This window comes from Panthera uncia, assembly GCF_023721935.1.
Source record: "Panthera uncia isolate 11264 chromosome A3 unlocalized genomic scaffold, Puncia_PCG_1.0 HiC_scaffold_12, whole genome shotgun sequence".
NCBI lineage: Eukaryota > Metazoa > Chordata > Mammalia > Carnivora > Felidae > Panthera > Panthera uncia.
The window spans coordinates 27,664,074-27,679,558 of NW_026057579.1; the positions used below are offsets into that span (position 1 = coordinate 27,664,074).

At 41.9% G+C, this 15,485-nt stretch overlaps 1 protein-coding gene across 4 annotated transcripts in view; it reads left to right on the top strand.

Annotated features, from left to right (window-relative positions):
- CYRIA (CYFIP related Rac1 interactor A) overlaps nucleotides 1-15,485 on the top strand; it is a 106,833-nt gene that overhangs the window by 78,977 nt on the left and 12,371 nt on the right. For all 4 annotated transcript variants that reach the window (XM_049652495.1, XM_049652496.1, XM_049652498.1 and 1 more), the window contains 3 exons: nucleotides 11,714-11,835; nucleotides 13,071-13,176; nucleotides 15,015-15,151. In XM_049652495.1, coding sequence (XP_049508452.1) covers nucleotides 11,714-11,835; nucleotides 13,071-13,176; nucleotides 15,015-15,151 — 365 coding nt within the window. The remainder of the gene's footprint in view (nucleotides 1-11,713; nucleotides 11,836-13,070; nucleotides 13,177-15,014; nucleotides 15,152-15,485) is intronic.

Consider the following 15,485-nt stretch of genomic DNA (forward strand, 5'->3'; position numbering starts at 1 on the left):
AGCACGGCAGGCAGGAATGTTAGGTGTGCTCATGCTTCAAGGGAGGTTGATTAAGTTGGAGGACTTTCCCTGGAAAAGAGGAAAAAGAGATTACACTATTAAGGAAGGAGAACATCTCACTAAGCCGAGACTAAACTAGGCCTGGACCCTACCGCTCAGGTTTGCAACCCAGCACTTAGCCCCATGGAACACTGATCGCCAAACAAAGCCTCAGTAACAGATGCTGGCCCTGTGAAGGAAAGGAATAGAACATGTTAGATTGAGGCAGTCAGGAGATCACAGACAGTAAAGAAGGAGGGAACGTGAGTGGATTCACATGTTGCAGAGTAGTCAGGATGGATAAGGCTTGGAAAGGGAATGGCAAGTTGGGCAGTGACTACCCCACTACTAGTGGCCACAGGAAAAACAGATTCAAGAGTTACTCCTTTGAGTATAGAGGCTGGATTACAAAGAGTTAAGGAGAAAGAAGGGGAGGGAGGAAGGAAGGCCAAACAGCATGTAGCAACAGCTTAAATGAATTTGGCACCTCTACTTTGAGTGTTGAATATTCTTTTTGAAGTCAGTGATGGAATATAATTGAACTGGGTCAAATAGATATAATTAAGCTGGGTCAAAATATAATACAAAATTAGACACATCTGTCCCAAGGTTTTCTAGTTGTGTAGATTTAATTTAAATTCTTGTCTGACCTTTGCAGTGAGTTCTATACCCTTTGCTCACATTTCTACACAGCCACTTGACATCTTTTTTATTGTTTTATTTTTCAACCCACTACTTTTTTTTTCCCCTTTTCCGTCTCTACTGTCATATTTCCATTTCTTCTTTGAAGGCTGGGAGACAGAGGGGGAGTAAAATGCAACCTAATCTTGCGTGAGTGATGGTTTGGGAGACACTGTACAGAAGACGTATGCCTGAAGGTCTGTTGATGATTGTTCAATTGAATCCACTCGTTAATGGCACCCAAAGTGGGCAGCAGACATTAGCCTTTCAGTGAAATCGTTCCAGTGATTCCCGGACTGAAATGATCATTAGAAACATCTGGTAGATACGGTTTTTACATAGTTGTCTGAAAGTCTCCCAAAATTCTGATTCAGTGGCCTAGTTCCAGGGATCTGCTTTTGCCCACATCTCCCAGGTGGTTCTGATGATTAACCAGTTTGGGAACCACATTTAACTAATGCATCCAAATGAGGCATTAACTCACCCTAGGGTTTGGGACAGGGGATGTAACCAAGCAACCTTTCCAAGATCCAGAGCTGAGTTCTCCAGAACTGGTCACCGAAAACTCCTTTTAGTTCTCGTTGCCCTGTTTTTCCCTTGCCACGTAGGCAGTAGAGAGTTAGCCGTTAATCACACCTATGACTCTAGAATGACACACTTCTTCGGTCCTTCATACAGTATCTGCCTTGGAGTGGAAGGTCTCTAAGACAGGTCAAAGTTCAAGTAGACTGAAATCTATGCAAGGTCACCTTGCTTCAAAGACGCTCTGTTTCAGTAAACAACTTGATCTATCAAAATATTCCATGGGGATTGAGTCGATGTTTCTCCCAAGATAAACAAATGACAAATAAGCACAGGAAAAAAAAACACAAAAAACATTCACTAGCCAAGAGGGAAACGCAAATCAAAACCACGAGATAGCACTTCGCCAGAGAGAGAGTGGAAAGTGTGGATGAGTGGGGCGCCTGGGTGGCTCAGTTGGGTGAGCTTCTGACTCTAGATTTCAGCTCAGGCCACGATTTCACAATTTCATGAATTAGAGCCCAGCATTGGGCTGTGAAGTTTGTTTGAGATTCTCCCTCTCTCTCTGCACCTTCCCCACTTGGACTCTCTCTGTCTCTCTCAAAATAAATAAAAGCGTTGGTGAGGCTGTGAAAAAATTGGAACCCTCGTACACTGCTGGTGTGAATGGAAAATGGTACAGATGGCTTGGAAAACAGTTTAGCATTTCCTCAAACACTAAACATAAAGTTACCCTATCACCCAATGATTCCACTCCTAGGTATATACCCAAGAGAAATGTATCCACACAGAAATTTGTGCATAAATACTCCTAGTAACATTATTTATAATAGCCAAAAAGTGGAAACAACCCAAGTACTCATCAAATCATGAATGGGTGAATAAAGCGTGATGTGTCCATTCACTTAAATATTCTTAAGCAATAAAAAGTAAAGTACTGATAGATGGATATATTGAAATAATTATGCTAAGTTAAAAAAAAAACAGTTACAAAAGAGCACATATTGTATAATTCCATTTATGTGGGATGTCTAGATTAGGCAAATCTACAGAGATAAAACGTTCATTAGTGGTTGTCTGGACCTGGGGGTGTTGGGAAGAAATGGGGAATTGCTAACGGGTTCAGAGTTTCTTGAGGAATAAAGAAAATGTTTTAAAATTAATGATGTCGGTGGTCGTACAACAATGGCAATATACTAAACATCACTGAAATGTATACTTGGGATGAGTAAATTATATCACGATAAAGCTGTTACAATAATAATAACAATAATAACAAGCATCTTTTGGAAAATCTGATTTCTTGCTTCTGGTTAATTCTGAAGCCATTCCATCTGCTCAGAATAGATAACTTCTCTTCTTTGCCCGACTGTTCCACTTTTTAACATTTATTTTTATTGAGGCATAATTTATATGCACTGAAATGCACAAGTCTTAAGTGTATATTTCAGTCAATTTTGACAAATACCACACTCTGTCAAGACAGGATGTTTCACTCCAGAGAGTTCCAGTATGCCTCTTCTCTGGCAATCCCCTGCCCCTGACAAACACCCAGAAACAACTACCGGTCAGATCTGATTTCTATCTCGAAGATTAATTTACCTAATCTATAAGGTCTTGAACTTCATATAAATGGAATTATACAATCTATGCTTTTTTGTATCTTCTTCTCCTTCAACATAATATTTTTGCTATCCAACCATGTTATTACGTGATGCTAATTTGTTCCCCCTTTTTGCTAAATACTCTTGTTGTAGGAGAGTCTGTGTGTTCATTCCCTGTTGATGAATACCTAGACTGCTTCCAGATTTGGGCTACTATGACTAAACATGCTGTGAACGTTCTTGTAGAATCTTCGTGGGCATCATTTCTCTTGTATTACCATACCTAAGAGTAGATTTGCCGGGTCAGTTCTATGTAACTTTTCAAGACCGTGTCAGATAGTTTTCCGAATGGGATGTACTCATTTCCATTCTTGCCAGCAGCTTAGTCTTCGGACGTTCCACACCTTCCCCAACACTTAGTATCCTCAACCTTTTCCTTTTAGCTAGTCTAGTGGTTGTGGGATGTTTTCTCACTTGTGGTTCTAATTTGCATTTCCATGGTAACTGATAATGTTGAACCTTTTTCACGTGCTTATGGAATATTTGCTTAGCGTTTTTAGACCATATTGACCACTTAGGTCTTCTTCCCATGTTTAATGAGTTTCTTTTTCTTTGTATCAATAAACTGTAGGATTTCCTTACACCTGGATACCTGTCATCTGGGAGTTAATAGCTTGCAAATGTTTTCACTCATTCAGGGCCTCGTTTCTTTATTTTCTTGACTTTGTGTGAACAGAAGTTTTAAATTTTGATGAAGTGTGATTGAAGATTGTTTTCTTTTGTATGAAGGACACGCTATATCCTTTTTAAGAAATCATGGCCTACCTGACGGGCCTAAAGATATTCTACTACTTCCTTCTGGAAGTTCTAGAAATTTAAGCTTTAAATTAGGTCAATCGCCAGTCTTGAACTAATTTGTGTGTATTTTGTGAGAGAGGCTTATTTTTTTTCATGTGTTATCAGCTTTTTCTAGCACAAGTAGATTGCTTGAATGCCCTTATCAGAAATCAGTTAACTGTAATGTTTGGACCTTCTCTTCTCTCTTATTGCTTTACTGATCTTTTTCACTACCCAAATATAACAAATAATAAGTCTCAAAGTCAAGAAGGGTAAGTCCTTCAGGTTTGTTCTTTTTCAAGATTGCCTTGACTACTCTAGCTCCTTTACTTTTCTAAATAAATTTTAAATTAAGTTTTCAATTCTTACAAAATAATCTTGCTGAGATACTGATTATAATGATATTAATTTTTTTAATGTTTATTTACTTTTGAGAGCGAGAGAGAGAGACAGAGAGGATGAGCATGAGCAGAGGAGGGGCAGAGAGAGAGAGGGAGACACAGAATCCAAAGCAGGCTCCAGGCTCTGAGCTGTCAGCACAGAGCTGGACACGGGGCTCGAACTCACGAACCAAGATATAATGACCTGAGCCATGTGGGATGCTTGGTCAGCGTGGGACGCTTAACCGACTGAGCTACCCAGGCGCCCCTGACTATTATGGTATTAAATCCATAGATCAATTTGAGGTGAATTGACATCTAGATGATATTGATTCTCTTACCTAGGAGTATGGTATGTCTTTCCATTTGTTTAGATATTCTTTAATTTCACTCAGCAGTATTTTATAGTTACTAGAGCTCTTGCATATCTTTTGTTAAGTGTATCTTCAAGCATTTTATATTTTGACCGTAACGGCTTTTTTATGCTTATGGTCTGTATGGCGTATGTTTCCCCATCTGATCTGTGCCTTCACCTTCACAGTGTGCTTCTTGTCAACAACAAAAGCTAGTTGGCTCTAGCTGTCCATCCATGCTGATAATATCTACCTTTTCATTGGGGTCAGCAGCCCATTTACATTTAATTAATGTTTGTACTTGAGCCTATCTTGATGTTGATTTCTATTTGTTGTATTTGCTCTTTGTTTTTCTCAGAATCTTTTCAAACATGATTGATTAAATAGAATAATTTCGGTACTCTCATTTATCTTTTCTGTTGGCTTTTTAGTTCTGCCTCTTAGGGCTTATTGTAGAGATTATAATATACCTCTTTAAGTTACCGCAATCTGTCTTCAAAATGTCTTCTTCATTTCATAAAGAATTCAATAATCTTGTCACAGCATATCCGATCACCCTCCCTCCACCCTTGTGCCTTTTATGTTTTGCTTCGACATCTGCTACACACTCCCCATTTGCCATGTGTGGTGGTGGTGTTTTTCCTTATATTTTAAACTCTCAATAGTCTGTGTGTGTGTGTGTGTGTGTGCGCGCGCGCGCGTGCACATATGTGTGTGCACGCACGCGTGTGTGCGTAATTTAAATAGATCTTTTGTATTTACTGACATATTTACTTGTTCCAGCGCCCTCCAATTCCTTCTTACATAACTAGGTGTCTTTGCTATCATTTCACTTCAGCATGAAGAACTTCCCTGCAGAGAAGATTTGGATGGTATCTTATGCTTCTATCACTGCATATCCGGTGTCCAGCAGAGAGCTGGGCCTGAAGTCTAAGCTTAGGAACTTTGATTTTTTTTTTTATTGATGCTAATTCAGTAATTATATGTGGAGCATCTCCTGCATTGTAGCGTCAGGCAGGAACAAGAGGAGTGGGGATGAGATCTTAGGAGGCAGAGAGGCGTGGAGGGATGACACAGGGCATATAAATATAGGAACATTGGGAGAACATGCCCGCTTCTTCAAAAACTATTATAATTTTCCTGAGGAGAGAAGATGCAGACGCACTGGATAGACAGTCATAGTACAGGTCATACAGAAGCCTACCTGGAAGAATGGAGAGCAGGTGATGGGCCAGCCAAAAGAGAAAATACAGGAAGTCTAGGGCTGAGCTGAAGAAATGTTTCTTGGCAGGCGGTAACCGAGAAATGATTTCCTTAGAAGACAAACCCACCTTTAAGAGCATACCGAGAACAGTAACAGTGGTCATGGGGTGGGGGTGGGGGTGGGGGTAGTTGGGAAGGCAATTCTAAAGCCTCCGAACCATTATACTCTCAGAAAGGCTCTGAATATTTTGCTCTATTGGGACTATGGTCTCCTACTTTTCAAAACGAGGAGGGATGTCAGATTAGCTGCTTATCTGTGATGATTTTGCTGATGCAGGCTACCCCCTGCCACTACTGAGCTCTTGTTTCACACCTCCATCTCTGGTACCCTCACTTCTGCTAAGGCTGTTCAGAAGAGGCTAGATAATTTGGGGAGAGGAAAGGGGGGAAGATAGGAGATGTTCCTGGTCACTTTAAAAGCGAAGCAAACAAACAAAAACCAACAGAGCAGACCTGGAAAGAAATTTACTTATGCCAACATAGAAATTCGGTCATTAAATTCATGAAATCCCTAGCACTTTTGCTTTTTAAATGCTTTATATCTTTGTCAACATCCTTCTGCGGGTCTACAGGTCATAATCCCAACAAGACCAGTTAGAGAGGGGACAGGGCTCTTGTCAATGTCCTTCCTTTTACCAAGAAGTAACCTGAGAACCAGAAAGATGAACTGATTGGCCCTGAGGTCTCATATGCAGTGAGTGGCGAAAGTGACAGTAGGAACTAAGCCTCAAAAATCTCTGTCCTCTGAGTTCCCTCCTCCTGTGACATCACAGGGGTCCCACTGCATAGAGCTGAAGTAGATGAGCCTTCAAGCTTCAACCCTTCCTGCTTTATACAGGACCTCATCGGAAATTCCATAGGAGAGGGCTCTGGGCTCTGGTGCAGGACGACTAATGTTCCTCTACAAATAAATATGTCAGCCCAGTTACACACATTTTCCAATGGATCTTTGCAATTTTTATGGGGTTTCTGTAAGCAGTTAGCATTCTGCTATAAATCATGACTGCTTTATATCCCCAAATGTTAATCATAGATAATTAGCTGTGTATCTTCGTTTATCCTGAAGGGGCGAGGGGCAGAGAAGTAAGGACGTGGTGGAAAAGAAGAGCTATGGATTTAATCTATGGTTTTGGCAAATCTTTGTGCTGTACCTTTCTTCACTGTTTATACAACAGCTGGCGAGGTGCAGAGATAGCGATATATCCTATTGATGAAAGGCCAGAGCTTCCTTCAAAGCCAAAGACATCTCCAAATAAATTGTGTCTTCTACTCACATTATCTTCAGTTGATTTGTTTGATTCTCTGTCAGATTTTCCATACAGTCCTGAATAGGTTGTTAAGAGAAGGTATGTGTGTTCCCGATGCTTGTGAAGACAAGAGTGTGTTGTTGGCTGATTTACAAAGATAAGAACACTTTGATTTGACAGCCTCGTTTGTGCCCTGGGGTATGTTCACCAAAGATGTTCCTTCCTGACAAGCATAGCACTCAGCCACCTTCCTCTCCATCCACACGGTGGAATGTTAGGCATTCTGCTCTCAGTAAACATCACAGTCCTCCATGGCAAGGCCTCCACCTGACCCCAGTGACACCAGAATCCTGGCAGTTAATATCCATAATTACTAGCAAATTGAGCCCGAGGAGGAGAAATAGATCCCCTGTAAACAAAATGAATACTGCTTCACTGTCTTCATTGATAGAGGGTATTTTTCCATTAAAAATTCTAGGCACTTGGAATTCAGCGATTTCTTGACAATGTATTCAAGGTCACAGTGCACATGATACGTTTTCATACCTTCCACAATAGCAAGTCCAGAACAGGGGTTTAAATCATTCCCTGGGGAATGGCCTGGATAGGCTTGTTCCAGGGCCCCTCAAAGTATTGGTTTGTGAAATTGCCTGTGTAAATCACAGGTTTTTTTTTTTAACAGCTTTATTGTTAGACTAGAGCAGTCCAGCCTGATGTAACTATTCTTCTCAATGGCAATGAAATAATTGACAATGATTAGAATTTTAGAATGTGATTCTCGGAAGAAACATCACCGAGAGATTCACCGGCTACCACTGACAATAAGGACTCATTTCCATCAATAATGTTATTGGTGGGCATATGCACGTGTGTGTACCTTTGACAAAAGGTCAATCTTTGTGTTAAAAATAGAAAAAACCCATAATTCAGAGTCCCTGTTCACTCAGCAAGTGCTTTAGGAGGTGGCTGGTAGGTTGAATATCAGCAGACCTTTTCAATCACCAATTTGGCAAGATGTTTCTCTTTGACATCTGAAGACACCATACATTTTTAAAACATGGGTACCAACTGAACCTGAATATGGAGACCCCAAAGCCTCTTAAAGGGATATTCTGGAAAACAAGTGCTAACAGCCTTAAACTTGGGATGGTCAACTTCAGTGCAGTTTTTCACTCAACAAATATCCGAATAGTGTGTTAACCACCCTGAAGAGACATTGAGGCTGTAGCTAAATGATGGATGATTTAAAAACACAAGTGTTAATGAAAGTACGAATAGCCAATTTGATTGTAGGTAGATGGATATAGAGAGAGACAGAGATAGAGATAGAGGTATAGAGATAGAGATATATACTGGTCAACGTCCTCATTTATTTATTGAGTCATGACATACGCATTGAGTGTCTCCAATGGGTAGGACATATGGAGGCACCGAGAATAAGAATATAGACTCTGTCTCCAAAGATCTCCAAATACAAAGACAAGCAGAAAAATCGTCATAAGACATAGTGTGAGTGATAAATCATTCATTCAGTTCTTTGAATCAGCAAATCTTTCTCGAGCGCACATTATGTACCAGGCATTGCACTAGGTCCTGGAGGTTTAATGAAAGAAATAAGGCCAGAGTCCCGCAGCCTAGTGGATCAGATTCTCGTTCATTAGTCCTGGCTGTCGAATCACTTAGCTGGGGGATCAAAGTAGAACGAATCCTGAACTTCCATAGGTTACATGAGCCGATGCCGAATGTCACTTAGGGTTACACCGTCCTCTTTCTATTTGAAAAAGCAAAATACACAGATCAGAGCTTCTCCCAGTCCGTACCCTCCACCCTGGAAGTTGACCCCACTTGTGATTCGAGTCCCCAGAAGGTAGGGACCATGCTGCCAGCATCAAGGGCCTCACTGTTAGCTGAAAGAGGGGACTTCGGTTCCATGACGGGGGAAGGAGAAAAAAAAGAGGGCATCCGATAAGACTAACAAATTATGGAAGAAAATGAGCCAACACATTTCTAAGTCAGGATGAAGAAGGACTGATGGATTGGATTTCTCCCATCCCGCCCCACCCCTGCTAAATGGGGCCATATGAGAAACGTTTTTTATGAAGACACCAGGACATCTGCCAAAAGAAACATCTCCCCAGAGAGGGAGGCTGTGACCGGGGGTCCTGTTTCATAGGTCACTGCGGTGCCGGGAGAGGGTTACTGTATGATGTAACCTGCTTCACTGAAGCCCCAAATCTGCCGCCTCTGAGAGAGAGGTGACACCGCCCCAAGTTGTTCGTCCAGCTCTCTATGGTCACATCAGGGTCAGTGTTGAGTTGGATCAGCAAGATTCCCTTCCCGTGGGAGCGAGAGTGAAGCTTGCCCGTCTGCAGCCAGGACCCCTTTGGGGCCGCGCTATTAGAAACAGTCTTTTTGAAGCGCCTAAGAAAGGCTTCTGTTTTCAAAACCTGACTGAAAATTTTCTCCTTTTGTGTTAATCACCAGAAGAATGGGTTTTTGTGTTTGTCCGGCTGTCTTCTTCCAGCCACTTCACTTTAATTCGGTTTTGTCTAAAACTTACCGAGGGGTGATTTGCTGAGATGGAGTCACCGTGACAGCCAAGTTCAGAAGGCTTCCTTTTCTGGTCTCCAAGTGCCTTCTTTACATACTGCTTTCTAATTACATTCAAAGAGACTCACCCCTCAGAATCTTGGTCACAACCTATTTTTCTTTTCTTCCTCTTCAAATATCTCTCTCTCTCTTTCTAGGAAATTGCCTTTTTGGCTGATGATTTTTCAGTTTATTCATCCAAAGGAGGAGAGGGTTGGAGGGAATGAGCTTTTGTTTTTCCTTGTTTTCTGGGACCTCTGTGCTGCATTTTTGTCACATGGTTCTCTTCCCTGACTTTCTTCTTATTCAGATATTGCCCTGGAATTCTGTTCACTGAAATGCTGTCTTCAGGGACAGGCTTCCTAGCTCATGAGGTTTTAATGGTTTCTATTTAGGACATCCTTTGAGAAAAGTTTGGGAAAGCAGGAAAGGATAGCCTACAAAGTGATTAATAACGTGCATATCATCGCACCAAAGAATTTTATGGAAACAGTGGAAGGGCAGAAAAAGATAAAGGAATAACACGTTTCCTCTTGCCCCTCTGCCTCCCAGGCTAGGATCTGTACCATAACCTGCCAGATCTCTGTCATGTTCTTCAGGTCGCACTCCCTTCGGCCTTCCAGCCAGCCAGCCAGCTCAAGCCCACCCTTTATATTGAGTGATTGTCTCTCCTCCCACACCACACTTGTCTCTTCCTTCTCTGAATCCTGGTGCACGTGCACTTCAGTCCTTACCCCTTCTCTCATTGAAATCCATCTCCTTCCTAAAAGGCAGAGTTTGCAAAATATCTGAATAGTCTATAGGGACCTGGGATTTTTCTTTCTAAAGAGAACTCTCATACTCTGATGAGTTTCACCCTTCATTTCCCAGGTAACTCTACCAATCTCTTAGGTCTTAGCAAGACATGGTAAGGAAAATGATCTAAAAATGGGCATCTTTTCTCAAAGCTCTGGCCTCAGATTAGCGTAGGTCCAGCAGGTGGCGGCCAAAGCAGAAGCAGCCTCATCTGGCCCAACCCTTACTCTGATAGCCCTCCTGTAAGCCCCATCAGCTTGGTCAGCACCTTACTTCAATGTCACCTAGCTCAGGAATTCCGTCTCTTATACTCCCAGAGTAACACCTGTGAATTATTACCTTTCTCAGGATCAACCCTTGGTGCTCCCACCAAGACTTGTCAAAACTGGGATTTGATCTGGGGAATGTTATAACAGACATCACTCTAACTTACCCTTTCATGAGTGGGGTCTCCTGAGAGAATTCACTACCTTAGGACTGGGATTTTTGAAAACAAATTTTTAAGAGGTGACATCTATCCCCCTTCAATTAGCAATGCCTTTGTTTGGGATGGAGGCTACTTTCCTCACTAGCCCAAGCACGCAACCTATTTTATAGGTATTGTGAGATTTACCACCAAAATCCACCCACCAACCCCCGCAAAATACTCAAAGGGACAAGAACATGTATTACCTACAGGAATGTAATCAAGTGGAAATTTAGAGCTGAGGGAAATGCTTCTGTGGTTATCAGAATATGCTCTTCATTTATTTAAGCCTGAATGTGTCACTTATTCTTGTGAGTAGCATTTACAGTCAAGACCAAAGATGAACAGTACAGGTCTCTTTAAAAAAAACCTCCCGTACTTCTTGAGTTCATGTTCAATGGGAAGTCTCAATGCTTTCTCCGTGTCATTGTGTTCCAGAAAGATACATCTTCGTCATGGCTCTGAAGGATTATCTAATATTTTAAGCTTATTTTTTATATGGAAATGTAAAGGGGACTGCTTTTCCCGTCTGTACTCAGATTCACAGGCTTTTAGTCAGAACAGAAATATTCAGTAGCTTCTCCTATTAAATGTGGACCCCAAAAAGCAATATTTATTTCTTCTGTCACCCAGTTAACCGCTTGGCACATGATAATCGGTGTGCAAAAAGCATGTTCTACACAAACAAATACAGTACCCACAGTGATTCCAACATGCTTGGTTTGACGTGCGCAGAGAGACCGATGACTGTTTCGAACTAAGTAACATACAGAAATTGTGTTAGTTTCCTTTCCTAGCAGCTTATTATGTCAACGAGTAAAGACCAAACCTGTAGGAATCAAATAGGACTGTCTATCAGGTAGACTGAATGCTAATCTTCTTCCCAAGCTGCTGTAAACACAAGCCGTCTGTGTCTTTTGGTTTCCCTTCTGCTCAGATGCCCAGCCCACGGAAGGAGAGAGGGAAATATGGAACCAGATCAGCGCCGTCCTCCAGGATTCTGAGAGCATCCTCGCAGACCTGCAAGCTTACAAGGGCGCGGGGCCAGAGATCCGAGATGTATGCCAATGATAACACTGAGCTGACAGCACCCTCGGAGGAGAAGGGAAACCCACACACGCACACACACCCAGCAAGATTAAGTAATAGCCCTAGTATTTCCTAGTGTACTAGGAAGAACAAGGAGGGTAATGTGTTTTCTAAAAAAGTATGAATGGCCCCTTTTATTCTAGTACATTAATCTGAACACACGGTGCGGTAGACCGTGTAAAATATTAGCCATTCTTTTCTCCGTCATACATTTGTTATCACAGGACTGACGTTTAAACAACGATAGATCGGCATATTACTTCATTTAAGGGAAACGTCCATACAAAGCCTATGGACAACAGTTGAAGCATAAGTCGTGAGGTCTGGGTTTGCACAGACTTCCAGCATTTTATAATAGTTTTGGCAGGTTCCACAGTATCAGAAACAACAGCCATGAGCTGCCTTGCTTTAAGTAGCCTGGGGGTCTATCATCTTGCAATGACTTGAGATTAAAAAAAAAAAAAATACCTGAAAAACAACAACCAAAACAAAAGACAAAATTGCCAACATGGCTCTTAAGGCTGCATAATGCCTTAAAGGCAAGAAAGTTGATACTCCTTTTATGTGAAATAATTAGCTTGGTGGCAGCATCAACACATACACAAATGTGCACACAGGCTCACTTAACACACACAGTTTACGGCCACTGCCGCCATCCTTCTGGAAAAAACACCACTAACGCTCTAGTCCTTAAGCTGCTGCAACCCAGACAAAACAGCATTTCTGAGAAAGTGACAGCTTCTCAAAGGTGGTTATTCTACGTCGTGGTCCCCATTAATTTAGGTAATTTAGGTAACATCACAGAACGGAAGGAACGTAATACGTATCGTAGAGAAAGAAAGACATCTTCAGGACCTGCACTTTCTAATAAGCACTGGCTTGACTTTAGTAGAATCAAAACGTGATGGAGGAAGGCTGAATTGCTTCCAATCAGATTTGCATTTTTTTTTTTTTTTTTGCATTTAAAGTAAGAGAAACAAGTAAGATGATATAGGATCTGATTGTAGGGTCATTTCCATTATGGTCAAGTGCTAAAATCTCATTGTAACTGAGCATCTTGGAGGACAGTCCCGTGAACCGATGTCTAGCAAAATAGATCAGGACTTGTGTTTTCTTCAACTACCATACTTTCTCAGTCTTGAGGCATTTTGATGTGGAGGCTATTGCTTCTTTTTTAAACAGACAATTCTATCGCGTTTTTGTAGGCGATTCAAAATCCCAACGACATCCAGCTTCAAGAAAAAGCTTGGAATGCAGTGTGTCCTCTGGTTGTGAGGCTAAAGAGATTTTATGAATTTTCCATAAGGCTAGGTGAGTACGTACGTGTAGTTTTTATCCTGTGTGTGACGGAGTTGTGTTATGTTACAGAGTTTGAGAAAGAAGCAGGAAGAGCTAGCTCAGTGACCTGAGAGATGTCCCACATCCATCTGCAATGTCTTAGGAGAGGCCACTCATGGACAACAACACGTGTGGTTTTCATTCCCTTAAATTCATCTCAGAGTTTCTTCCTCTGAGGTTCTCGGCACATTGGGGGTGTCTCTGCTCCTGGGTGTCCCTCTAGTCTTGTTCTCAGCTAAGTCTCACTCGTCACAGTTTTGTTGTGGTCTGACCACATTTCTAAATGACAGGGGAGTTGAAACAAACAGATCACCGGCTAATCCAAAAAAGAACTTGATTGGTTAGAGTCATGTGATAAATTTAATATAGTAAAACACAGGAAAAACAAACAACATTCTGCTCTTTAGCCTGAAAAGCAACCTGTACAGGTTCAGAATGGCTTTGCAGAAGCAAGAGTAAAGTCAAGTCTGGTTGACAGGAAGCTTGATGCGTCCACCTATGTGATATAACCACTCCCCCCAGGATACAGCTCTCTGAGGTTCCATCAGTTAATGTAATATATCTAGAAAGAAGAAAGGGGTAGTCATGTTCTACTTTACTTTTTCTGTAAGTGAATGCCATATTTTAAGAGTTAAACAGAGAAATAAAAAAAATTGGGGGAGAATGATAGCCATGGTGTCGAGAGAACTTGAAGCTAAGACCCAAAGGAAGTGGTTGAATGAGCAAAAACAGTTTTGTAAGAACAGAGAGCCTCTGAAGACTCTCAGATAGCTTCTTCTCCGTTTCCTTTTTCTGTTTCTTCAAAGTGTGTATCTAGACCCCATGAACTGAAATCTTAATGAGCCAGATTTTTAACAGAAGGCAAAAGATACCACCAAAGTAGAACTGGCTGACTCAGAAGGCCAGGCATTCCCATAAACGGAAACGGCAAGAGATGTCCTTGTAAAGATGCTGTAAAAGACCATTAAAAACCGTAGATCAGGTGCCCGCAAACTTTACTGTGAAGAGCGGATGATAAATCTTTTAGGCTCCTGGGCCCTCCTATCTTCGTTGCACCTGCTCAACTCTGCCATCGTAGGACATTAGTAGCCATGGTCCACACATTAAGGAACAGAAACAAAGTGTGACTGTGTTTTAATAAAACTTTATTTGCAAAAGTGGACAGTGGGCCAGATTTGGCCTGTGTGCCATAGTTTGGTTCCAACCCTTGCTGTCAAGTCTTGGTTAAACGACTTGGCATTGTTAGATATACGTTGAAGGAAAAACTGGAGGGAATGTTTGGAAATGGACAAGAGGATTTAATGAGACTGTTTCGGGGACAATAATGGAGGTCGGTATCACAATGGGTTTGCAAGAAAGCTCCCCTGGATCAGGTTGGAGTATAGGGGCAGAGACGAGCTGGAAAGGGACCCCAAGTCTTTCCCTGCAGTGCAGGTTATCTAGGCATGTTTTCTGGGCCACCTCATCTCCTCCCCTGTCATGAAAGGCTCTCTCCTACACATGATCCAAAAACACGCATCTGTGGTTTCTGAACAGTGGCAGGAGTTAGCACTGTGCGCACTGGAGAGTTCAGCCGAGCTTTGAGAGACTCGGATGAATCTGTGTGGCCCTGGGGGTCGCAGGGGAGGCAGTCTGCTCAGGCATGATGGGCTCCCTCTTCTTATCCACACACATCACCCTGCACACAGTTATGGCAAAAGGCATGGAGAAGAAAGGTTATCTCTGAGAATGTCTGCAGGACCTAAGAACTATGCTTTTTGAAGAATCTCCGTGAGCCACCTCAAATGTGTATTACTCACTTTGACTTTCAGAAAAAGCTCTTCAGAGTTTATTAGAATCTCTGACCTGTCCGCCCTACACACCGACCCAACACCTGGAGAGGGAGCAGGCCCTGGCGAAGGAGTTTGCGGAAATTCTTCATTTTACCCTTCGATTTGATGAGCTCAAGGTTAGACCGCACACGCTCAGACAATTTAACAAACTTGTCCTGAGTACCTACCGTGTACAGGCACTCTGCTAATGCCGTGGGGTGGGGAATCAGTGAGTAAGAGGTGTCTCCTTCCCTACAGAGACATGTAAGCTGAGCATTTGCCTTCCTTACAGTAAAAGTGATGTAGGTCGGTGGTTTGTAAACAGAAATTCAAAATCTGCCAAATTCAATAAGAGGAATCCTTTTCAAGTGGGGAAGGACTCCATCTTGATGGAGAACAAGGATTCTTTCCCTGAAATCTAGCGTGTAGCCATATGATAAAATAATAAGGCTCTGAGGATTTTAAAAATTG